Source organism: Saimiri boliviensis, chromosome 12 (assembly GCF_048565385.1).
Source record: "Saimiri boliviensis isolate mSaiBol1 chromosome 12, mSaiBol1.pri, whole genome shotgun sequence".
Lineage (NCBI taxonomy): Eukaryota > Metazoa > Chordata > Mammalia > Primates > Cebidae > Saimiri > Saimiri boliviensis.
Genome location: NC_133460.1, coordinates 1,717,736 through 1,744,677, shown reverse-complemented (window position 1 = coordinate 1,744,677; position 26,942 = coordinate 1,717,736). Strand labels below are relative to the sequence as shown.

Genomic DNA, 26,942 nt, shown 5'->3' with positions numbered 1-26,942 from the left:
TTGCAGAACCAGAAAATGGGAATTTGCTTTGTCATGGGAAGTTGTTCACCAAGCATCCTTCAGGGCTGGTTCACCAGGATGCCTGTCTAAACCCCTGAACACCTACTGCCTGTACCACACATGTAAGTACTTAATCACATGCTACTCCAAACTGCTCGTAGTTTTACCCAATAACCATTGTCTCTGCAGACAGACAAAAGCCTTCCTGGAGGTTGGAGACAATATCACAGATAAGAGGTCTTCAAGCCTAATGAATCGTGAGCAGCTAGGAGGTGTGATGCAACTAATTAGAATCACAGTCCAATCAGTGATACTTGGAAATGATTCTGGCTTTTTGGTAAGTTGCAGTACATTCAAGGTCATTTCTATAATGACATCATTCTTATTCATTTGCATTCTGAAATGTTTTCTTGAATGGGAGAAAAATGGAAGAAGTTTTTAATGCCTTATACTTTGCCTTATATATTCTTTAATCCAGTACAGAACAGAGCACAGATTCCATGTTGAATTGAATTGATTATGTGACATCCTGCAAACAATAAAAGCATCACTTTTAAATAACTTAAAATTGTTTTCACACCCTTTATTCCTGATCTCCAGCTCCTCAAGAGAGAAAGGTTGTATTCATGCATTTAACCCTCATAGGCTAAATTTTATTTCTAATTATAGAATAACGACAGGAAGAATGGTTATCCAGCCTAGCCTTTTAACTCAAGAATCACAAATGCAATGTCTAGCATGGAGAGGCAGGTTAAGAAAATATGTAAACCTTGTTCAATCGTTTCTAAAAGGGTGGGTATGCAGGACAGGCAGAACAAGAGCCCCCAAATGTGTCCATGTCCCAATCCCTGGATCCTGTGAATATGTTACTTTACATGGCAAAAGGGACTTTGCAGATGTGATTAAGGTAAGGATCTTGAGATGGGAAGAAAGGACATGTGGAAGTAGAGTCTGAGGAAAAGATTTGAAGATGCTCTGCTGCTGCCTTGGAAGATGAGGAAGAGGCCATGAGCCAAGGAAATCAGGCAACCACTAGAAGCTAGAAAGCAAGGAAAAAGCAGGTTCTTTCCCTAGAGCCTCCAGAAAGAGTTCAGCCCTACTAACACCTTGATTGTAGCTCCATGAGACCCATTTCAGCCTTCTGACCTGCAAAATTGTAGGATAATAAATGAGTGTTATTTTAAGCCAGTAAGTTTGTGGTGATTTATTTCACCAGTAGGAAACTAATATACCATGTATCAACTGCAAATTATTGTTGCAGTTCTAGAATGCTGGCCCAATTTGCCAGTTTTTGGGTAGGAGGTGGGAAAGCAGCAGAAAAGATAACTTTTGGGTACTAGGATTAATATCTGGGTGATAAAATAATCTGTACAACAAACTCCAGTGGCACATGTTTACCTGTGTAACAAACGTTCACATGTACCCCCAAACCTAAAATAAAAGTTTCAAAAGTCTTCTGGATTTTAAAAAGAAATTTACCTCTAGATATTTTAGTGAAAACTCATTAGATTTTCATAGCATTCTGAGGGTCAGAGTGTATCTGCGGGCTGGATTCAGCCCATAGGCTGCCCTTTTTAATCTGTTCCTTTCCCATGAAAGCCTTCCCCTTGCTTTACCCTGAAGAATGCCCATCCAGCCTGTCTAAGAATCCATGTGATGGCAGCTGACTGACTTCCTAATCATCATCCCAGTAACAGAAGCTTTACTATTTCAAAGGGTCTTCTCAGAAGTAGAGCTAATAACTCTCTCCCTTATAGCCTTTGCCCACAGGTCCTACTCTTCCCTGTGGGACAGTAACTAGGGACTCATGTTTCTCCTCCACAGAACTTCGTACGTTTGAATACTGAACTCTCATGCCCTCTGCCTTTCTTCCTGAGGCCTTCCTGCAATCATAGCTCTTCTCTCTTGTGCACATTCGGTCTGACCCTTCTAAAATGCAAAGATTGGTACCAACCAGCGTTCTCCTGGGTCAGGACTAAGGACAGCAAAACCATGACCGCTGATGTGTTTCTTTTCAACTACAAATCATCTAAACTCTGCTTAAAATTATTCAATCTTTTTCCAGGCAAAGAGATTTTCTCTAGTGAAGACAAAAATTGCTTCAAGTGGTTTGGCCTAAACCTCTCTTTCCGGTTTCCTTCCTCTTCCTAGAAATCAAACTCTCAACCTGCAATATCTTGCTCAAGCGTCACTTCCTCAAGGAATCTGTCTCAGACCAGCTACCAGCCTGGGTCAAGCTCCTTTGCCGAATGACATTTTCCTTTAGAACATTCAGCTCTGAATTTAATTATGCACAGTTGCTGTAACTTCATTATTTGATGCCTGTGTCCCCCTCTAGATTTATAAGCTCTATGAGAGCAGAGTGCAAGCCTATAAAGCCTAGCCCAGCTAATAAATGGGTGGGCAGGGAGTTGTGAGTGAATGTGTGGGGAAGTCTAACTTGTCCTTATTCTGCCTCGTTATGAGAACAAATGAAAACTCCAGTTTTTGGTCATTTTCATACAGTTGGACACCTTCTCCTTCTCACCCTGGCACTTCTAGAATAAATTTTGTAACCTAAATGCAAAACTTCAGTCTTTATGTCTCTTAAATGATACCCTGAAAATTTTATGCTGCCTTCTAGTTTAGTGACCCATATTTGAAGCTTGATTTCATTGGCCACTATATGAACTTTCTTTCTGGCCTAATAAATATACATTATTAGAAAACTTGGATCTTCATTCATTCTACAAACATGTCTTGAGTGGCTACTATGAGACAGACTCACAGGGTAGCTGAAGATAAATAGGTAAACAAAGCGTAAGCCCCACCTTAGATTACTCAGTCTAGCAGGAGAGACGAAGACACAAATAGACCACTCTGAAACCAAGCGTTGAATGCCATTATAAAGAAAGTTGGGTTCTGTGGTGTAAGTAGGAGTTAATGAGATGAGGATGGTAAAGGAGTCCAAGACAAAAGGAAACTCATTACCAAGAAATAAAGGAGTCTCAAGAAGTGACAACTGTTTTAAATCATTTAAACATAGGTCAGAGTAAAGAGAGACAAGCCTGGGAGGCTATGAACAAAGAGACTTACGCAGGGAGTTAAGCAATATGAACTTTATCAACAAGTAATGGATTATTAACAGGAATATGACATTTGTATTTCAGAAAAAAAATCTAGTGTCTACAGGAGGATAAGTAAATAGAAAAGAAGGAGGCATTAAAAATTTGTCATAATCATTCAAATAAGAAATAACTGGATTGGCGCAGTGGCTCACACCTGTAATCCTAGCACTTTGGGAAGCCAAGGCGGGCAGATCACCTGAGGTCAGAAGTTCAAGACCAGCCTAGCTAACATAGTGAAACCCAGTCTCTACTGAAAATACAGAATTAGCTGTGCATGGTAGCACACACCTGTAATCTCAGCTATTTGGGAGGGTGAGGCAGGAGAATCACTTGAACTGGGAGGCTGATGTTGCAGTGACCTGAGATTGTACCACTATACTCTAGCCTGTGTGACAGAGGATGACCCCATCTTCAAAAGAAAAAAACAGAAATAACTGGAGTCTTACTAAGGATAGCAGGAAATAACAGAGGGAGAAAAAGACCTGAAAGATCCACAATGTCTGTAATATAGATCTAAGTACAGAGACCTATGGCCTACCATCAGAGAGCTGCTTACAGGTAACTTACTTAAATGCAGTGACACAACTAGTTCACTCAAGCAAAATAATAATAACAAAAAAAAATTTTTTTAAAGGACTCCTTGATTCTGAATGTGCTTCAAATTTCTGAGAATCCTTACATTTGGAAAATCATTTTGCAAGACAGGCAGTTTGCACTAGATTCATTTGCATGTATTTAACATTGCAGTGCAAGCTTTCTCCTAAGCATTTTCACCTGCTTAATCACCCATTGGCTGCATTCCCCCAGCAAACATTTATTGGAAACATACTATTTACCAGGTGATGGGAACTGCAGGGGACAGGGAAGTGCAACAACTCAGCCCCTGCAATGAAGTTCACCATCTGTGTGGAGAATGGACACCCAAGCAGAACCTCACTAAACCATATGGTAGGTAGCCAGGCATGGTTGCTCACACCTGTAATCCCAGGACTTTAGGAGTTCAAGACAGGAGGATCACCTGAGGTCGTAAGTTCAAGACCAGCCTGGCCAACATGGTGAAACCCTGTCTCTATTAAAAATACAAAAGTTAGCCAGGCAAGATAGTGGGTGCTTGTAATCTCAGCCACTTGGGAGGCTGAGGCAAAAGAATTGCTTGAACCAGGAGGTGGAGATTGTGGTGAGCCAAGATCATGTCACTGCACTCCAGCCTGAGTGACAAGAGTGAAACTGTATCCAAAAAAAAACAAAAAAAAAATAAAAAAACAGTGCAGTAGGCACGGCCTGAACAAGGGAACCCAGCGTAATGTGAGAGGCATGGAGAAGAGGTCCCCTCATTCAGCCTGCCATGGTGTGCAACAGAGTCCGGGACAGTCACGAAAGACGCCTTGGATACCTGAGCGTTGTTTGGTTTCCCACCTAGCCTGTGGACTTCTCATGGTTTGTGTTTTATCTGTCACCCCAACTCTCAGCACACAGCTCAAACAACACAGGGGCAGATCTCCACTTCATGCACACTGCATTTCCACACGTGCATGGGAAAGAAAAGAAGGACTACCGCTCCACAGATTCACCGCATCTAATATTCCTAAGGGGCTGCACCCTCTTGCCAACCACAGACCAATCTCAGTGGACAATGCAAAGGGTAAGCATTAAATCATGAGCTTTGTGAAGGCAGGGAGCCTGGTGCCTCCTCTCTGGCACAGCATCCCACACCTGGTGGGTGCCCAGTAATTGCCCACAGAATAAATGGATAACAACAGAAAGACCAAGAATTTAGTGTAGCTGGGTTTTTACAATCGTTTCTCTCCCTCTCTGGGTGATTATTAATGCACTGTTTCTCCGCATTAGGTCCAAGTGAGCTAACATCTCTCTTACCTGCTCTCTGGGCCTCTCAGCCTTCACTTACATAAGTAGGCACCATCCCACTACCTATCATACCTCCAGTCGGTGCAGACTAGAGCCATCTCGACCCCACCCTCATCACTCACATGAGCAGCAGGATAGAGCTGGCACAGAAGACAAGCCTCCTACACCTCCTCTGCCAAATCTTCAAATATCATCAGCCATGCTAAAAAATGGCCCCAGGCTACTGCTGCTTAACGGGCCATGATGGATGAACACAGATTCAGAGAAATGCATGTTTACCAACTCGGGGATCGGAACTGATGAGCCTCTTTTAGTCCTCCGAAGAGCATGTTGCTACTGGGGCAAATGAGTTTGGGGCAAATGAGTTTGAGTCCAGAGCTGACAATGAGCAGGTGATCAAGACCCAAGTGAAATGGCCTACAAGCCCCTCATCTTCTGACCTCAAAAGCACCATAGGAACATGGAGACAATGCCATTTTTTTAAAGGAATCTTATGAGTAATACAGACGAAGAAACAGATAACCATTGCACATTAAGATAATCATTACACAATGATCAATAAGCATTATATGAATAAATAATCATTACACATTGTTGAACGCTATGATGGCAGCATGATAGAGCACTTGATGAGTCTGGGGGTGGGGTCAGAGAAGACTACCTGCGGGCTTGGGGTCATGAAAGGCGACGGGATAGGAAATCATTTCTGCACAGGTTATAGTAGCATGAGGGAATGTTCCAGAGCCAAACAGCCTTGGTTGCATCGTGGTTCGTTTGGCTTCTTTCAAGCTATGTTTTTTTTTTTTAAATACTTTAAGTTCTGGGGTACATGTACAGAATGTGCAGGTTTGTTACCTAAGTATACACTTACCATGGTGGTTTGTTGCATCTATCACCCCGTCCTCTACATTAGGTATTTTTCCTAATGCTATCCCTCCCTTATGCCCTCACCCCCTGCTATCCTTCCCCTAGCCCCCCACCACTCAACAGGCCGTGGTGTGTGTTGTTCCCCTCCCTGTGTCCATGTGTTCTCATTGTTCAACACCCACTTATGAGTGAGAACATGTGGTGTTTGGTTTTCTGTTCTTGTGTCAGTTTGCTGAATGATGATTTCCAGCTTTATCCATGTCCCTGCAAAGGACATGAACTCACACTTTCTTATGGATGCATAGCAAGTTACTACTCTCTGAGGGTCTCTAAGTGCTCTGAGAAATGTCAACAGTAACAGTTCCCAGCTATTGTGAGTTGTAGTAAGGATTGTACATAAGAACAAGCATAAGATAAGCAAAGCATAAGAAGGAGGCTGAAATACCATGAGTACTCAGTATACACTGGTCATCATTACCAGGACTTCAAGTACAGCAAGGCCAATGAGGCACTTGCTTTGGGTACGAAATTTAAGAGGGTGACAAATGACTCACTGATCAAGATAAGTAATATTCTAATTTGATATTTTTACAAATCAAAACCAACGCAAAAAAATATCAAAATTCTAAATAAAGACAGAATCCAAACCTGTACTTGCCTGACCTCAGTCTCAGCCCTGCTGAATCCTCTAGTATTTTGTTAATCATGGAATTCTTGGCATTCATTTCTATTCTTTAAAATAGTGCATTAAAGTAGTATTTACCTTGATAACTGAATTGTTTGGCGCCCTGATAAATTTTGCACCCAAGAAGGGAGTTTTAATCTCCTCTTCGTTGTCCTGGCCTGATAAGGTTGCTTTCCAATTTTTTTTTTTTTTTTTTTGAGTCGGAGTTTCGCTCTTGTTACCCAGGCTGGAGTGCAATGGCGCGATCTCAGCTCACCGCAACCGCCGCCTCCTGGGTTCAGGCAATTCTCCTGCCTCAGCCTCCTGAGTAGCTGGGATTACAGGCACGTGCCACCATGCCCAGCTAATTTTTTGTATTTTTAGTAGAGATGGGGTTTCATCCAATTTTTCTATGATGAGAGTAGTTACTTTAATATTGAGAAGAAGCAAATGAGATAACTTTTTTTAAAGAGATGAATTATTAAAAGGAGACTTGATCAGAAGACATTTAGCTTAGTTTAGGAGGCAAAGCAGATGCATGTGGGCCATTTCAAATAGAAAACCGTAAGACTGCATGTGAAAAAGGAACCATTACATGAAACAATGGTGGGTGTTATAAGAATTCTGATCCCAGTAAGAGAAGAAGAGGCTGGTGTTTTCTAGCAACAGTTAGAAGAAGTCAGGGTTTCTGTGGTAGCATCAGAAGACACACACAGGAGGCAGCCATCCCACTGCAGTTGATGTGACGAGAAACCTTTGGAGAAGAGTTCACCAAAATGTGAAAGGGGTGTCCAGAAGCTGTGTGCTAAGGTGGTGTGGTTCTCAGCTCAACTCTAGCCTGACCTGCTTGTAGATGGCCAAGAGAACCCTAGAGGCTATTTCAGGCTGTCTACACTAGCGACACTTTTGCAGAGAGAGGGGTGAACCTCTGGGTGAATTGCTGGTGCTGCATGAGAGAAACTCTATCCAGGGAGGTGACTGTCTTGGTGCTATGGCACTCAGCTGGGTGTGTCTGTACTACCGTTCACCTCACACACACACTGCGCAGCCCAGCTCTGCTTGCACCATGAAAAAAAGCAGGAAAGAAACTCATCTCCTAACCCCAGGCTGCTCTGATTCTCTAGGTCCCAGACTCTCTGAATTGCAGATACCTTAGAAACCCTCATTGTTATAAACAAGAATGCACCATAGTTACAGCTCCACCTTCTTAATCTGGGCACTGGCTATGGCCTGCCTTCAGTGACTGTGAACCATGCCAGCAGCTGAGACCCCACTTTTTCTCCCAACATCTCCCAAACCCCAAGAAAAAATGTCTTAAAAAAGAAAACAAAACATGTTTTAACAATGATCAATTTCCTAATAAGTCCAAGAAATTGGAGATCTCCAAATAGACCCGAGTGTCAGCATAAGTTTAGGACTTGAGCAAATCACAGGATTTCTCTGTGTCTCAGTGGCCCCATCAATAAAAAGGGGGAAATCACCTCACTGCTAATGCTTCATTAGTAAAATGAGGACACTAACAGTGCCTTCGTGTGTGGCAAGTATAAGAATAAAATAAGATAGAAGCATTCAACACAGTGTCTGGCATATGACAAGTATTTGATATATGAGAGCTACTGTTTATCATTGTTTTATAATTATCACTATCAATATTATTATTAAGGTGTAAAAATTACAATTAGATTATGCATGGAAAGCATCTATCACAGTCTGGCACACGGCAGAGGCACAACAAATAGAAGGTATTGTCACAGGACAGCTGGGAGGAAATGATTAATCTGTACGCATTTCAAAGAGGGAAGCTAAATTTCTAAGCAGAAATTTGTGGACCCATTTTAATGTACAGATAGAACACATTTCTAGTTAGCAGCATTACTTGCCCATAAACAATTTATCTACCCAAGGCTAGAAACAGCATGCCCTCAAGTAGATTAAATCACCCCTGCCTGGTGCCCCAATCCCTCTTTACTACTCATTTGTTCGGCAAATGCTTTCTTCTGAGATTGTGGCCAGATCTGTATCAACTCAGCCCAGTGAGGGTTCAGGACTGCTGGAGTCAGAAGGAGCGATCCTGGGTTTATCTTACACTGACATTCTGGCTGACTTAGAAATGACTCTAGAGTACATATGTTGACCAAAGGGTGCTAAACTTTCCATTATAAGATGAATAAGTTCTGAGGATGGTGACTACAGTTAATACTATTGTACTATACACTTGAAATTTGTGAAGCGATTAGATCTTAAGTATCCTCACCGCATACACAGACACCCAAAATAGTAACCAACGGTGGTGATAGATATGTTAATGAATTTGATGATGGTAATCATTTCACAGTCTACACACTCATCAAAACATCACATTGTACACCTTGAATACAAACCACTTTATTTGTCAGTTATACCTCAATAAAGCTGGGAGGAAAAAAGAGTATTGCAAAGAAATAAAAAGACTCCCTAGCTCAGTGCTCACAATTCAAAACTATGAAATTGTACTTTTCTCCCATGGGTGGTCTGTTCAGAACACTTAGACTCAGGTCTTAAGGGAAATTCTTTTTAAAAATGTTTTTAGACACAGATAGTCTCTCTATGTTGCCCAGGCTGCTCTGAAACTCCTGGGTTCAAGTCATCCTCCCACCTCAGACTCCCAAAGTGCTAGGATTACAGGCACAAGCCACCACACCCAGCCTACAGGAAACTCTTTAATAGACCCTGCTTTTGGCCAGAAACTTGGGTCAATGGGATTCAATCCAGGGGGGATAAGAGGAAGAAAGACAGAAGCAGGCGCATGCCAGCCGGGCTGTGGAGCTCACTATTGTGGCATCCCAAAATCTTACAGTTGGAAGGGGTCTCATCAAACTGCTTGGTCCAAGCCCTGCTTCTCTGTGAGTCACTGAAGATGCATCCAAATTCCCTTCACAATTTCAGATGCAGCTCTGACCTCCAGGGACTGCTCACACCTCTCCTTCCTGCCCCAGGGACTAACTTCCTTATTCTCTACTCTATCCACCGTCCAGTTAAGTGTTCTAGAGAATTCATAAATCAAGCATCTGATTCAACAGAGGGTTTCCTGAGTCCTCTAGAAAGAAAAGGGTTTTCTCTGGGGCACAGGAAGAACAGAAAAAGCCCTGAGCTGAGACTCAAGACACCAGATACTAGATCTGACTCCACCATGAACTCAGTCTCTATGGTCCTTGGCTTCCCAGTCTGTAAGAAATTAGAATTGGGAATAATTCCCAGTGCCTCCTTTAGAGGATGGTTTTAAGTGAAATAATGGGTGTAAACACTCAAAGGCCACCTCAACCTGGCTGCACTTTAATTCCACGTAGGCACCTTCAAAAAGTGCAGATGCAGGGGGCCCACTCCAGAGCAATTAGATCGCAAAAGCTTTCTGTGGAGCTGGTACAGGTAGGATCCCTGCTATACCTGCTCACATGCATGCAATGGTAGGAGCCACTAAGCAAGAAAAAGATAAAGCGGTGGAGAGGTGCTGGGTGTGCAAGAAGTGCCACTCAACAGAGTAGAACTTCACTATCACAATAATGTCCCTGAAAACTAAAACGAGCCTATTAAAATCCCGAAACATGCCGGGCGCGGTGGCTCAAGCCTGTAATCCCAGCACTTTGGGAGGCCGAGGCGGGTGGATCACGAGGTCAAGAGATCGAGACCATCCCGGTCAACATAGTGAAACCCCGTCTCTACTAAAAATACAAAAAATTAGCTGGGCATGGTGGCACGTGCCTGTAATCCCAGCTACTCAGGAGGCTGAGGCAGGAGAATTGCCTGAACCCAGGAGGCGGAGGTTGCGGTGAGCCGAGATCGCGCCATTGCACTCCAGCCTGGGTAACAAGAGCGAAACTCTGTCTTAAAAAAAAAAAAAAAAAAAAAAAAAAAAAAAAAAATCCCGAAACATAACACAACTATAAAGAAGATCATGCTGATGCTGTCACTCCACATGTATTAAGAGGGATAAAAAAGTGTTATTACAGGATTTTGTAATTAATCAAACTTTAAAACACCCTTGTTGTTTTCCTCTGCAACTTAAAAATATAAATATGGTGTATTATCTTAACAAAAAAATAAATAAAACAAACTCAATGAGGAAGATGGGAAAAAAGATGGTGACCTGGGTAATTTTGAAAATGAATGGAGTCTTTAAGATTAATGGCAAAAGAAACTGTGAGTAAGCACTGTATCCTAGTTGAAAAAGTTTTCCTACAGAGGTATGGTTTAATAAGTCTCGTACCATTATATCTGTATACTGGAACTGAACAAGTAAGTAAATATTTGGGGAAAGATGGGGGGAAAAAAGAAGTGCCACTCAAAGTTTGGCCCATGGACCTGTTAGTTGGGAGTCAACAACCAGATAAATATAGAAATTGAGAATAAGCATTCAGAAACGTTTATAGCAATGCGGCATCACTGCAATGTTGAAACACAAAATCACTTTTCTAGTTGCCAAAGTATCTGACAATAAAGGACTAATCGTTAGATGATTAGGGTGGTGGAAAGAGATTAGCCTCCAAGTCAAGTGAATACCTTTCTAGAATACCTATCACTTGTACAACACGTATTTATCAAGCACCTGCTATATGTTGGATGCTATGCAAAACACCATAGCATCCAACATATAGCAGGTGCTTGATAAATGCGTGTTGTACAAGTGAATACAAACTCCCTAGCCTTGATTTCCAGCTAAGCCTTACACACGCATACACACACACACACATGCACAGTCACGTACATATGCATATGTGCATGCACATATTCACACACACATGCACACACACAAGCACGCACATATGTGTGCCATACCAGCCACAAAGAGCACCTTGTTTCCTCTATGTCCCACTTTGACACCTCTACAAATCTCTTCCCTCTGTCTAGAATGTCTTTCCCTGACTTCTTCACCTGTGGAGGTTTAGCCTCTCTTTAAAATCTAGCACTAATGCTTGTTTCATTTTTCTCCACATCCCTACAATATTTCATAAACAAAAAATAAAACATACATCAGTTCTGCACCACAGTCTATTTCTCTGACTCTTTTCCCTCACCTCAGACTGAGTGCTTCCTAGAGCAGGTCTTATTCTTCTCTCTGGTCTGAACACTTAGCAGAGTTGCTGACATTTTGAGGATGATAAATAAGTATTTGATGACTGAATGAGTGAGTGAATACCTTGGAGCTGTTTTTCCATGAATATATATTCCCACAGTTATATTCCTATCACACTCAGTCAATGAACAAGCACTTAATAAGAACCCATTTCTTTTGAGTATTATGCCAGCTCTTTGAGAGAAAAATGACAGCAATGACACTGTTCACAAGAAGTGAAAATGTGGTCTAAGACAGGAACCATTAGAAAGTACTACAAGATAACACAGCATGACTACCACACCTGGTATTCCAACATCTACCAGGGATAAACTGCTCACTTTGTAGATAGATTAAAACATGAATCCAGAGGAAAACATCCTACTAATCAGGGTGATATGGCTTAACTTTATTGCTAATCAACCCAAGATGATCAGCCAGCCTTCCCAAGCCTGTCAAAAGATGAAAAATGAACCACCTGATATTGAGATGGTAGATTCCAACTGAGTCCACTCAGGCTGATCTTAGACCAGGTTATTAACAAACAAAAAGAAGGCCATAAGCTGCCCCCATGTTCCAGCTGCATTCCCAAGCTAGAAAATGAGGCACTCTCAAAGTGGAATAACTCAGCCAACTAAGGCAGGGCTCTATAAATAACAGAAAAGTAAAATACATTGAATAAATATTACATAATCTATTTTCTATAGTGGTTGTATCTGTGTGTATGCGGGTACATTCAGGTATGGTTTTTACAATGATCCTTCAAAGTGGATATGATTATTCCAACTTTAAAGGTGAAAAACTAAGGCTGAGATTTGTTTAGTAACCAAGCACAAATCTTAAAAACAGTAGAAGAACATATCTGGATTTGAACACCAATATGAGTCCATTTTCTGCTTATTGCGGAGCTGAGTACTAATAAATGTGAAGAAACTAAAACACCAGAAATAAATGTGAAGGAATTAAAACACCAGAAAGAGCCTCTGGTATTTTCTCTTGTCTTGGTTCAATAACCTCCTGTAAGAGGAAAGTTTTCAGTGTGTGTCACTATAAATGGGCATGACTGTCTTGCCAGTTGAACTTACAGACCGAAATAATGTGAGAGGTCACAAGCCCACTTATTTGCATTGGCCTTCCAAAGAGTTTTGTCATGCAGTGTTTCAGTTAATCCCCCAATAGCCTAGGGAGGTGAGCATGGGCACCATTTTACATACAAAAAACACATCCCAAAACACTGCAGTGATAACACGTATTTATTAAGCATGAACCTTAGGCTAGGTACATCACAAATTATGCCATTTAATCCACCCATATAAGCTGTCATTATGCCTCTTGTTCAGAAGAACAGTTTGGGGCATAGAGAGGTTAAAGGACTCACCCAAGATCATACAGGTGGTCATCAGAGCCAGAGTTCGAATCCAAAGTCATGTTCTTAACAGCCATGGCATTCACCTCTTCCTAGGAACACAAGGGCTCAAATCGAACCCATCAGACTTTCATCGGCTATCTAATTCACTTGGATCTTTGGCTGATTGCAGACTTATGAAGCACAAGTGGTCTTATTGATGTCATGCACAGTTTAAAACACAAAGTGTGTTTCAGTCTCAGTTAAGCTATGTCCTGACCACCTCTTCTCTGTCTCCCATTGCCTTTTAGAGATTATACAATATGCCAAGATGTGTCTGGCTTTCAGGGACTCTCATTTTGCAGACTCATTCGAGCCACGGAGTTAGAGTAGTGTCAAGATGAGAAGCCTAAACAACACAGAGAAGGCCCACGTTCAGCCGTAACTTCCCACTCATTCCCCACTGAAGAGGTAGGCACAATTGCTTTCTCACACACTCCTTAGCAAATATTTTTATCAAGTAAGAGTTGTTGGATGGCATGGGAGACCACTTGCAGACACAAAATTGCTGTTTGGTTGGCTGGCTGCTCATTTTTTGAGTAAATAAATAAGCATTAAATTCAAAACACAGCCTCCTACAAAATAATTCAAAATTGTTTAAAATGAATTTTTTTAAAAGCATAGTTGAAATGGAGATAAGCCATGGGAGAGTCAGAGAGGAGAGGGAAAGAAAGAGGGAAGAGGGAAGAGAGTAAGAGAGAGATGAGAGGAGATGGAGAGGCAAAGGGAGGAAAAAAGAAATGGAATAAGTGAAGAAGAAAATTGAGAGATGTAGCAGAGAGATGGGAAGGGGTAACAAGGCTGGAGATTAGTAATGGTGCAGCTGTTTATAGAACACTTGTATTATATTTCTAATTTGCTAGATCAGAGAAACAGCGGGGTCCTTTTTTTTTTTTTTTTTTTTTTTTTTTTTTTTTTTTTTTTTAGCTGGGGTTTTGCTCCGTCATCCAAGCTAGAGTGCAGTGGCATGATGACAACTCACTGCAGCCTCTACCTTCTGGGCTCAGAGATTCTCCTGCCTCACCCTTCCAAGTAGCTTGGGACTATAGGCCCATGCCACCACATCCAGCTTTTTTTTTTTTTTTTTGAGACATGGTCTCCCTGTGTTGCCCAGGCTGGTCTTGAACTCCTAGACTTAAGTGATCCTCCTGCCTCAGCCTCCCTAAGTGCTGGAATTACAGTAATGAATCACCATGCCTGACGCAGCAGAACCTTTGAGATATACTTAAGCAAGGAGGCTGGAATACCCTCTAATTTGACTCCAGGAAAAATAGAATTTTTTTCCCAAGGAAGAAAATAAAGACACAAAAGCAGGGTCCACTCAAGGATATGATGCAAGCCATCTCCCACCTCCCCTGTATCAGCTGGCAGTGAGAGGTAGGCTAGGGGATGCAAAATCTCACAGGTAGAGATGCAGCCTTACTTCAGAGAAATCTTGCTGCAAACCCTGGAGACCAGACTTTAGACAGGATTGCAATGACGTTATGCATCCGAGGCAGTGGAAGTTTCCGCTAAAGAAAAAATGGGAAGCAAGTGGCTTGAGGAAGTCAAGCACAGCAAGCTTGGTAGCCAGTTTCCTGAAACCAACCTCAAGGCAGCCTCTTTGATTCACACAATACAGTCTGGCTACATTATCGCTGTTCTCAGCCCAACCTTCCTCCTGATTATAGAATCTCTGTATGTTCACTACAGAAAAAAATATCCAGAGCGTGAAGATGCAGAAAGGACTTCCAGAATCCCCTAACCAGTGGCAACCACTAGGACACAGGACTGCTTAGAGGCTGAGAGCCGGATTCAAATCTTGACTTAGGTTCTCACTAATCAGATGAGTTGGGGCAAGTCACATCACCTTCCTAAGTCTCAAGTTTCCTCCTCTGCATAACAGGAGTAATAAAAAGTAGCTCCCTCATGGTATTATTGTGGAAAATAAAATAAAATGCTTGATGCACTGTCCAGCACATACAGGGAATCTGTTACTATTATTTATTATTGTTACTAGCGGCATTAGATGCATTTCCTTTCTCTGCATCTTGAAGGTAGTCTATGCAATGTTCCTAACATAGCCTGAAGAATATTCCCAGGCCATTAAACAAAACAAAAGCACTTCCTAAATTCAAACTTCAGATCGCTTCACCCTATGATAGAAGGAGGGCCTTGGACCCATCTCTAAGTCTCACTTTCTGTCAATCAAAGAACATGGATCTGCTCCATTCACTGCACAGTCAAGGTAGGGGGAACAGCAGAGGACAAAGAAAGACCACCACCAGCAGACATGGACCATGGCAGCTCTTGACAATGGCCCTAGGAAGGCCCAGTAGCTCCACTCAGTGACAAACATGCCAAACAAGAACCAGGTCTGTTTGTTTCTTGCTCCCTCCCACCCCCCAAAAATGCAGAACTTGAAAGCAGGTGCTTTCAGATTCTTCATTTCAGGTGAAGGAACCTCAGGAACCTTTGTACTTCCAATCCCCTCTCTTTCTCACTCACTTTCTCTCCTATTCTACCTACTGTTCTCAAATGACCCCTCCCATGAAGATGGCTTTATTTCAAATCAAAGCCCGATTGCACCACCACCTGAGGCCTCCCTTCGGCCTTTAACGAATCCACTTTTTGCCTGGTGCTTATTATCAGCTGCCACATTAAATACTTGTTATGTCTGTCGGCCTCTCCTCACAGAAAGAAAGAAAACAGGTTTTGCTGATTTTGTTGACTGCTGTATCCTCAGCACTCACAGACCATTGAAGAGTCTCAAGTGGTAACTGTTACATGAGAAAACATACCAACACCTGGTATCCATATAAAAAAGGAAGGGATCTTATATCTTATAAAGGAGTTGCCCATATTGCAGATGAGGAAACTGAGGCTCAGAGAGGAGAAAAGACTTTTCCAAACTCTCATAGCAAAGTTTAGCATCTCAGCTATCAAGAAAACGCGAGTATTAACCTTAGAATATAATGAATGTTCCCCCCTCCCACCGCCACCAGTGCTCCAAGGATCATTCTTCCTGCCTCCTCTCAGAAGCAACAGCCACAGACACAGCATCATAGGAGCCTGGCTGCCAGCCCTGGATCTGCACTTATTAGCTGAGTGAGTTGGTGTCTCTCAGTGACTCCATCTAGTCATATGCAAAATAAGATGACAAATCCTGCTCTTCCTACCTTCCAGTGCTGCTCTGGACATCGATGGAATATTTTGGAAATTTCCTTGGCTTCTGATGGTAAAAGAGGAACCCAGTGAGATATGAGGAATCCTTGCTGGTGTCTTACCTTCTGTGAGCGCTGGAGTTGGTAAGCTTTCAGCATGGGCTGGCCCGGTGCCTCTGCAACTTCCCATCTAGATGCTGTCCCCACACTTATTCGTCACAAGTAACGGGATGTTGATGAAGTAAAGGACTAAACCAGAGATGCTGCTGCACCCACCAACCAAGTGCTTCCTCTCTCCTGCACGCTCCTCCTCTCTCCTCCCTCATCCAAGGCATGCCAAGAAGCATCCTTGTCTTTTTGAGTAGAGACCCCTTTCTGCCCTCGAGCTGTCTCTACTGCCTTGGCCTGGACTAATCTCTCCGGGGAACCTCTCCTCCAACGTCCACCTGGCTTCTCCTGGAAGTGCAGGAGGTTGGGGACTCATTACAAAGTACTCTGAAGGCTGTTGCTGGGTGCCTCTAGTTTTTGTCAAGTCACTGAAAATGCCAGCATCATTCTTGATCAGTGACATATGTTCTACATACACCCCATGCCAGGTCTGTGCCGAGCAGTAAATAATATGTTATTCACTGCTTGCAGCAACTCTATGAGGCAGGAAACTGTGAGTGTCCATTTCAAAGATGAGCAAATTGGGGCACAGAGCGTTTTGTTAAATTCCCCAGAGCTTCACAGTCAGTAAGTGGAGCAATAATTCCAATGCAGACATCCAGCATAGTAGGGAAAAAGCATGGTGGTGACGTCTACAGGTCCAAAATGAATGTGTGCTCCCATTTACAGTGTGGCACTGTCACCGGGAGCCAGCTGCATAGCCATGGACTTTTCCCAGCAGCTCTGCATCTGGGTGTAGCCATGTGACTAGTTCATCAAAAAATATATGGGCCAGAGTTTTGGAGGGGTAGGACACTCTTTCTTCTCTCCTTTCTGCTTCCACTGGCTGCTTGCAGAAAATCCTGTTATTAGAGGATGGCAGAACCACAGGATAGAAGAGACTGAGTTCTTAAATCCCCACATGAAGAGAAGATGCCTGCTGACCCCAGGAACACCCACCATTGGACCTTCAGATTAGCAAACACTAAGCTTTATTGTTAAGCCAGAGGTCAGAAAAATTTCTTTGGTAAAGGGCTAGAGAGCAAATATTTACAGCTTTGCAGGCCATGCAGTGTCTCTCACAATGGCTCAACACTGTCATCATAGCATAAAAGCTTCCTTAGATGATCTGTAAACAATTGGGTGTGAGTGTGTTCCAATAAAACTTTATTTACAAAAGCAAACAAGGGGCCAAATTGGGCTGGAGGACCATAGCTTACCAACTCTTGCACTAAGGCATTAAAATTGTGCAGGAATTATTTGTTATTACAGCTAAAATTAATTGAGTAATATAGAAAAGGGGGAATCCTCTTTGATCTCCTTCTTAGTCTCCTAATCATCCACAACCATATGCAGAGGGATCTCACTTTCCCAACTCTGTCTTTTCTCCCCAGAGCTGGAGTGGCCCTCTTTCTGTCTCACTGAATCCATTAATCTATGGAAAACTGGAAAAGAGAGTCTACAAAAAGAGCACTGTTGCACACCCTCTTAAAGTCTGCAGTCATGTAGACTCAAGAGAAAAACAGCATTTAAAAAAAAAAAGATAGGAATGCTGTATAAAACATTAAACAGAAAAATTCAATGTAGCACTTAAAAGTTAATGCCCCAACATTTATTTTGGGGAACTGGCATATGTCTCAGCTCATCTGTAACTAAAAAGTTTCCTGTCGCATTCATGCAATGGCTTCTTCATGGTTTGCCTAGGGTAACCAGTTAAAGTAGAAACTCAGACGTGGCATGGTGACTCACACCTTTAATCCCAGCAGTTTGGGAGGCCAAGGGAGGCTGATCACCTGAGGTCAGGAGTTCGAGACCAGCCTGGCCAACAAGTTAAAACACCGTCTCTACTAAAAATACAAAAATTAGCCAGCCGTAGTGGTGCACACCTATAATCCCAGTTACTCAAGAGGCTGAGACAGGAGAATCACTCGAACCCAGGAGGCAGAGGTTGCAGTGAACCAAAATTGTGTCGCTGCACTCCAGCCTGGCCACAGAGTGAAACTCCATCTCAAAACAAACAAACAAAAAACACCCCACAAAAACCACAATAAACAAACAAACAACTATATATATATATATATAGTTGGAGGCTGCAGCATCCTCGAAGTTTATCACTGATGATAGAAACCAAGCATGGGCAATGTGCAAGCCAGGCTGCCTACAGACAGGAAGGGATCATTTTCAGAGATGTTTCAAGTCATCTTCATCTTCTTGGGTGATTTAAAAAATATCATTAAATGTTATACAACTCTCATTTCTCTCGTCATTTATCTCGTCCTTCAATATTACTGCATTTCTCTCATCCTTCAATATTACTGTCAGTTCTAGCAGAAAATATAATAGACTCCTGCTGAGTTTCCTTCCCCTTTCTCTGCTTCAGACCATGCTGTTTTTGCTTGAATAACACGTGCACAGCTGAGACACTGCCTCCTTGGAAGGCACCAAAGTGGTGTGGCTGCTATCTCCAGCCACGTGCTCAGACCTCACACCTGCTATGGGGACAAGGACAAGGGTATTGGTTTTGGTCTCCTGCCTGTCCTCACTCTTGCCCTGAGCCTTAAGATCCTACCTGAAAATCTATGCATCCTGGAAAGGTCTCACACAAAGATCAGGTGTTTTTAGACAGAAAGATTTTGTCACTGATGTTTTCTATTTGCATTCTGTCTTAAGCCCAAGACTTCTTATTTTGTGTTTTTTACATGGATAAGTTATAAAGGGGCCTCTCTCATCTTTTTCTTTTTACTTTTTTCTTTGCTGAATCTCTGCTCTCTGGCCAGGAGTCATTACATAGAAACTTAAGTGCAGGGTGATCATCTACTAACAGAGCAAATAGTTATTGACAGCTACGATCTCAGATACTATTTAAGGCTTCAGAGATATAGCAGTGAGCAACATTGCTGTCAAGGTGCCCACATTCTAGTGATAAAAGCAATAAATAAATGTATTATGCATTGCCCTAAAAAAAATGAAAAGTATAGCTTCTTCGGTTTTACGTCCGATGCACCACATAGGGAGTAGGCTCTGCTATACTGGCTGCTGACATTGTTAAAAATGCTACTATCATGAGGCCAGAGAGAAATCTGAACTCAGGAAAGTGGTGTAGGGGCCCTAGAATTTGAGAAAAGAAGAAGCCTACGCTAGAATCCCCCTGCCACTTAGTTCACCTCACTTCCCAGCTCTGGCTTCCAATGGCCTCTTCTCACCCTCCAAATAAAATACAAAAATCCTTAATGTGACCTTCATAATCTGCCTCTTTTTTTTTTTTTTTTTTGAGATGGAATGTGACTCTTGTTGCCCAGGCTGGAGTGCAATGGCGGGATCTTGGCTCACTGCAACCTCTGCCTCCTAAGTTCAAGCAATTCTGCTTCAGCCTCCCGAGTAGCTGGGATTACAAGCATGCACCACCACACCTGGCTAATTTTGTATTTTTTAGTAAAGACGGGGCTTCTCCATATTGGCTAGGCTGGTCTCGAACTCCCAACCTCAGGTGATCCACCCACTTCAGCCTCCAAAAGTGCTAGGATTATAGGCGTGAACCACTGTGCCCGGGCAATCTGCGTCTTTTAATCCTTCTCTCCTGCCACACTGACTCCTATGATGTTCTTCAAATACCCTAAGCCCGTTCCCACCTCAGGGTCTCAGCTGTTGCTCTGCGCCCCCTAGAAGGCCCTTCTCCCAGATATTCCCATGCCTGTTCCCCACTTTCAATGTCAGCACCTCAAGAGGTCTTTCCTGTCTGAATGGCAGCCAATGTGCTCTATTCTCTCGTCCTGCTTTTAAGTTTTTCTTCCCAGCCACATTGCTACCTGACACATTCATTCACTTGCTCATCCATTTGCTCTCTCTGTCCTTGTACTCAAATGTCATCTCTTGAAGGCAGGGGCTTTGTTGTGTTCACTGCTGTGTTCCTGGTGCCCAGCACAGAGTCTGCAGGCAGTGGTGCTCAGTAACTACCCGTGGAATGATGAATGCTTCTTAGCTACTGTAACTTACTGCCTGCTCTCCTCTCCCCTGAAGCCGGTTCTCCACGTGGCCACCAGAGGATGCTTCTGGAAGGTAAATCTGATGTTCACCAGCAACCACGCTGGCTTTAAAATCTTCAGTGGTTTCTTTCTGCTCTTATGATAAAGACATAACTCCCAAATCTGGCATGGAGGTCTCAGCATGCTACTGCTCTTCCCTCCTTCACTCTTTCCCCTCCAAGCACCCGGGTTTTCTCAGGCAATTTTTTCAGATCAGACATTTGCTATGGTCCTTCCTGCCACAGGGCCTATGCCCAGGCTGTTTTCACCTCCTGAAATGCTCTACCTTACACTCCATCATCCACCCTAGTCTTCATATCTCAGTTTCAGTCCATGTCCTCAGGGAACCTCCTCTGACCTTTCTGGGTGGGTCACACAATGCTTATTACAGTGCATCATATTTAATTGCATGATACTTTTTTTTTTTAAATATCTGCCTCCTCCTCTAGACTGTCAGATTCACGTAAGCAGAAAGACCACCTGGTTTTTGACCCCATTTTATGCTGAGCCTAGCATATAGTAGGCTTTCAAGAAATCCATGAACAAATAACTAAGAAATGTGACCTTCAAACAAGCTACTTGAAGCTGATTGAGCCTTGGGTAATTATGGCTATGCCATAGAGACATAGGAGACTTCTATGAGACAAAATTGATGATGATGCTTTATAAGTAAAAATTGGCACACATTGGACAAATTAAGTGATTTTTTAAATGTGGGTCTACCCACTTCTAAGCTTCTCATCCAATTTGATACCTTCCACAGAGAGACGTTGATCCAAATGCCACCTCTGCTGAGTTTCTTTTAGCTACTTTTGCACTATGAAAAGTCAGTATCTCATTTGATCCTCTCATTAATCCAGTAAGCCAGACATTTACCATCTGTTCCAAGTGCTTTATATAAATTAACTTTAAGCCCTTGCAACCCACCTTCAAAGGTAAATACTATCATTATCCCCATTTCACAGATGAGGAAATGAGGCACATAGGAAAATGAAAACTTTCCAAAAGGCATACGACTAGAAAGTGGTGGATTCAGGGTTGAGCACAGACCATTTAATGCGACCCTGAGCCATTAAACAATAGTGGTAGAACACACACCAAAAAACAAATGGGAAAACTGAGGCCCAGAGAGGTTCCATCACATGTTCTGCCTGACTCCCAGCTGGAACTCCTAACTTAAGGCTCTGCTTATGTGAAAGAGATCAATATCTAGTGTCCTTACCTAATAATGGAGGGTTTCTAGAACCCATCACCACACCATGCCTTTCAGCACAACAGGCTCCTTGGATACAACATGTGCTCCAGCTGGTTTGCACCTGTGGGCAAGTTTAACCTGCAATCCTGGGCACATGATCATACCTATATTGGGATGCATTTCTGTGACTTTCTCACATGCATGTATCTTATACCCCCACCTACCAACCTTGAACTGTAATTCAATTTCATCAACATCCACCAAGAAAGATTATAACACGTGGAACTCTGCTGTGAGCAGAGGTTACAGAGTGAAACTTTGGCCAAATAGGTCTGGGTTCAAATCATTCATTCATTCATTTTGTTAACAAACATTGTAGAGCTTTGGCTGTATGATGGGCCTGTGTTACACACTCAGGTGAACCCAGGAAACAGAGGTGCTGCTATCAAAAATCCAGAGCCTGGAGGGGGAGAGAGACACTAAATGCATCAATGAGCAAGAAAGTTGGCAACTGGGATATAAGTTATAATGGAAATAAACAGGATGATGTGATGAAACAAAACTGAGAGTGAGGGATTGGAGAGATCTTTAGAACAGGGCCATGATCTTCTCTTCATGAAGCTCAATGTCTTTGGGCAAGTCTCGTAATCCCTCCAAACCTCAGTTTCCAAATCTGTTCATAATGACGGTAAATCTCATGGCACATGTAAAATGCTCAGAAATGAAAGCTATGCCTTTCTTGAACCCAGGCGCCAGGGATTCAGGTGTGAACAAGCTATCTATGCAGTCCAGGAGGGGAGCCAGACAGAAGCAAGCATGTGCAACCAGCATGAAAGGGGCAGCTGCAGTCAGTCTCTCTGGAGCCCTGTCATTGTTCTTCCCAGCACAGCCTTATGCATGTGCTGATGCTGCACAAAATCCCTGCTTCTTCACTGTTCATCACAACAGGCAAGTTCCCCAGCCCCATCCCAGCCCAGCAGCCAATCGTAGGAAAGGCAGCTCAGAAGTGTATTCTTTCTCCTGCCTTCTTGGGTCACTGAAGAAAAAAGAGACAGAGGCACATAGGCCCACTCTCTTCTGTTCTTTTCCTATCACCCAGGCCAAACAACCAGCAAGGAACACCTGCTGAAAGGTGAAGAGGACAAAGCCTTAGCAGAGTTGAATGCCTTCGTGATGCCAGGTGGCCATGAGAACTGAGACTGGCAGCGTGAAGGGCAGAAGCTCCATGTTCTGTGCAACCAAATCACAAGTGTCCCAAAGACAAAAGTTTTGTCTTTCTCTGCCTTCAGAATAGGTCAGTGATCAAGGGAGCTTAGCAAAACATGGATCTAAACTGGCTCAGGGCCGGGCATGGTGACTCACAGCTGCAATCCCAATACTTTGGGAGGTGGAGGCAGGCGGATCACTTGAGGCGAGGAGTTCGAGACCATCCTCACCAATGTGGTAAAATCCTGTCTCTACCAAAAATACAAAAAATTAGCTGGGAGTGTTGGCACATGCCTGTAGTCCCTGCTACTGGAGAGGCTGAGGCAGGAGAATTGCTTGAACCTGGGAGGCGGAGGTTGCAGTAAGCCGAGATCGTGCCACTGCACCCGAGCCTGGGCAATAGAGCGAGATCCCATCTCAAAAAAAAAAAAAAAAAAAAAAAGAAGAAAACTGGCTCAGAATTGATGGAGTCAGACTTTGAGAATGATGATGACTCCCTGGCTAATAAAAGGTTAAGGTCAAGAGGTAAAGGTGTCACTCATCTTTAAAAGCCCCACGTGGGAGAAAACTGGTATATCTAATCAGGAGACTTACTGGTCCTCGGCCTTCTTAAAGATTCCCCAAATCTAGAGTTCTCCTGATATTGGTGTGACCCCCCTGCTCATCTCGAGAACCACTAGGAGTTTGCATTTTGAGAAAGCATGCTTCAGTATCTGCATTCAGTCATTTATTAGCTGACACAGTCCTAATAGGTCAGCTAATTTGAATATCACATACATATCAAAATTACACATTGAAACTTCAGCTTACAATAATCTTCCTAAAACCCTTCAGTGACCCCCACTAAATAGAGTCTCATCCTGGCTTGCAAGTCCTCTTTAACAACATGACAATATCTTTTATTTCATCTTCACTTCTTTCTTTTTTTTTTTTTTTTTTTTTTTGAGACAAGGTCTTGCTTTGTCACCCATGCTGGAGAGCAGTGGCACAATTTTGGCTCACTGCAACCTCCATCTCCTGGGTTCAAGCGATTCTCCTGCCTCAGCCTCCCAAGTAGCTAGGACTACAGGTTCCACCATACCTGGCTAATTTTTATATTTGTAGTAGAGATGGGGTTTCACCATGCTGGCCAAGCTGGTCTCGAACTTGTGACCTCAAATGATCCATCTGCCTGGGTCTCTCAAAGTGGTGGGATTACAGGTGTCAGCCACCATGCCTGGCATGATTAATGGATTTCTATGGAATTTAATTATCTTTCTGCTGACTGCTTTAGGTAAAACTTATGACTGATTCAGAGTCCCCTGATAATCTCACTTGCATAACTGACATCAGGGGTTTTTCTGAAATTCACCAGGACTTCTCCCCTTTTCAATCACTCTGTATGACTGGTATTAGCATTAGTTCTCTAGAATTGCCTAGGCAAAGCATGGCAAACTTGGTGGCTTGAACAAGAAAAAAAAACAGAATTTTTTTTTCTCATAGTTCTAGAGGCTAAAAGTCTAAGATCAAGGTGTCAGTGGTTCCCTCTGGAGTCTCTGAAGAACAATCTCTTTCATGCCTTTCTCTTAGCTTCTGGTAGCCTCAGGCGTTCCTTGGCTCATAGATGGCGTTCTTTCCATTTATGCCATAATAAAAATATTAGTACTTTAGTACTTACTTTTTTAAAAGATTGTATGCATCTTCATACCATCTCCTCTTTCTGCATGTCTGCCTCTGTCCAATTTTCTCTTTTTGTAAGGAAACCACTCTTATCAGATTAGGGCTCACCCTAATGACATCATTTTAACTTGATTACCTCTGTAAAAACCTCTCTCCCAATAAGGTCACATCCTGAGGTCCTGAGGGTTAGGACTTCAACATATATATATGATGGATGTATGTACGTATGTATGGATGGATATTTTTGGTTAGGGATACAACCCATGATGCTTTGTTGGGTGACACCTCCAATCCCAGGAGGATTCACGCTGTGGAGACAAACAATTCCTCATTTGTCTTGATGACCTATCATCTCACAGACATCTCCCTGGATGGATGGATCATTGGAATTTGGGCTACTGGAGAGTTCCGCCTTGGGTAGCACAGAAGTTACTTGTCCGTGTCCTTATGCAATGTGCTGACCTGGTTGGTCATTTAAATGAAAAGGCATGGCAGCCATGTAAAATTCTATCTCCCTAAAGCTCTTCTTCCCATAGCTTTCTTACTGAAATATAAAAATGACCCTATTATATAACTGCATTCTACTGTACTGCATTAACTAAACCAATTCTAAGTCCTTTTGTGGAAACATCGTGATCGTTTCTCCGCTTGCATGCACTAACAGCCCACATTTGAAGCCGCTCCTGCAAAATGCAGCCCTGCCACCCTCCACTGCACCTGATGTGTAGTATCCAGAGTGATCGTCTAAAAAGCATATTGGACTATGTCACTCCTGCTTAAAACCAGTTAACATTTCCCCTTTCCTAAGATAAACTCTAAACCCCTTAGCATGACACTCAAGGGTCCTCATTCATTTCCATCTGACAGCTTCTCTTCTCCTATTGCTTTTATCATTACTGTTATTTGTTTTTATTTTTTAGAGACAGGGTCTCTCACTGTCATCCAGGCTTGTGAGTGATCATGGTTCACTGCAGCTCGACCTCCCGGACTCAGGTGATCCTCCCATCTCAGACTCCCAAGTATCTGAGACTGCAGAACATGCCACCACGCCCAGATAATTTTTACGTTATTTGTAGAGACAGGGTCTTGCTATGTTGCCCAGGCTACTCTCAAACTCCTGGATTCAAGCAATCCTCTTGCCTCGGCCTCCCGAAATGTTGGAATTACAGGCATGAACCATTGTGCCCTGTTCTAATCTCATTTCTAAGCCCTCTCCCACACCCATCAGTCTTTCCAGACAAATCCAGCTGTCTGCAACTCCTCCCAGTCCACATCATCATCCCCTGGAACACTTTTCTGCCTTCCTCTATTCAGATTGCTGTAACAAAACACCATAAACTGGGCTTATAAATAACAGAAATTTATTTCTTGCAGTTCTAGAGGTTGAGAAGTTCAAGATCAAGGTGTCTGGTGAGGGTTAGCTTCCTGGATCATAGGTGCTGCCTTCTCACTGTGTCCTCACAGAGGAAAGGTCTACAGATCTTTGCCCTGCCTCTTTTATAAGGGCACTAATCCCATTTATGACCTAATCACCACCCAAAGGTTTCACTTCCTCATCCTATCACTTTGGAGGTCAAGATTTCAACATATGAATTCTAGAGTGACACAAATATTCAAACCACAGTTCTTTTCTCCCTTTTGTCTAGACCTTTGTTTCTCAACCCCAGCACTGCGGACATTTGGAGCTGGATAATTCTGCATTGGAAGGGGCTGTCGTGCATGCAATGCAGGGTATTTAGAAGCATCCCTGGCCTCTATAACTAGATGCCAGAAGCAACTCCACCTCATTCCCAGTTTGGACAACCGAAAAACCTAGATATTGCCAAATGTCCCCAGCCTAGATAATTACAACTGGTCCTTTAAAAACTGGAGCAGTGTCACCTCCTCCAAGAAGTCCCTGGCCCCTCCTCCAGGCCCCATATCCCTCATACAGCTGCAAATTCACTGTTTGTTTACTTTAGGTCTTTGCCACATCAGACTGAAACCAGGGCTGCTTCTATTTTGTGACCCTGACTCTAGCGTGGTGTCCACCCAGCAGGGAGCAGACACCACCTCCCACCCTACAATGTCCCCACTGATGTTTGCTGATCAACGATAGAAAGTGAGTGGAAAAGAAAGGCAGAGAGGGGAACCGCTCCTGTCCTTGGTGCCAGGATTTAAAGAGGTTTGGCTGTGTCTAGTGCGTTTTCTCCGTTGCTCTCTTGCTCACTACTGGAAGGCGAATAAGGATACACATTCGCAGCGGGAGCAGGGATGAGCTGCACTCCAAACCTGCACCAAAAACTTGCTCTCTGTCCCCAGGGTCTCAGGTAAATGTGGCTTTGTTTAAAAGCGCATTCTCTGGATCTCTTGTTTTCATTTTTAAACTGTAAAAGAGAGTTGTTTGTTTGAAAATCGAGGCGCCAGAGTCTAAGTCTTTTAGTGAAGCTCCTCTCTCCCCAGGAGCGGGATGGGAGCAAGGCTTACCAAGGCTGCCACCTACAGAACGGAGGGCGGTGAGGATTGCGCTGCGGCTGGAGGGACCGGCGGCGGGGGCGGGGGGGAGGTGGGCGCCGGGAGGGCCAGCGCCGGG

General features: G+C 43.1%; 1 protein-coding gene across 5 annotated transcripts in view; it reads right to left on the bottom strand.

The window, feature by feature from the left end:
- GRIN2A (glutamate ionotropic receptor NMDA type subunit 2A) overlaps positions 1-26,942 on the bottom strand; it is a 425,841-nt gene that overhangs the window by 253,975 nt on the left and 144,924 nt on the right. Inside the window, exon 1 of one of the 5 annotated variants that reach the window (XM_074381622.1) lies at positions 16,157-26,865. The exons of 3 other annotated variants lie outside the window; for them this stretch is intronic. In XM_074381622.1, the coding sequence (XP_074237723.1) occupies positions 16,157-16,300 (144 nt within the window). In that variant the 5' untranslated portion in view covers positions 16,301-26,865. Of the gene's footprint in view, positions 1-16,156; positions 26,866-26,942 lie in introns of those variants that run through there. One more of the 5 variants, XM_074381623.1, reaches the window with a different exon arrangement.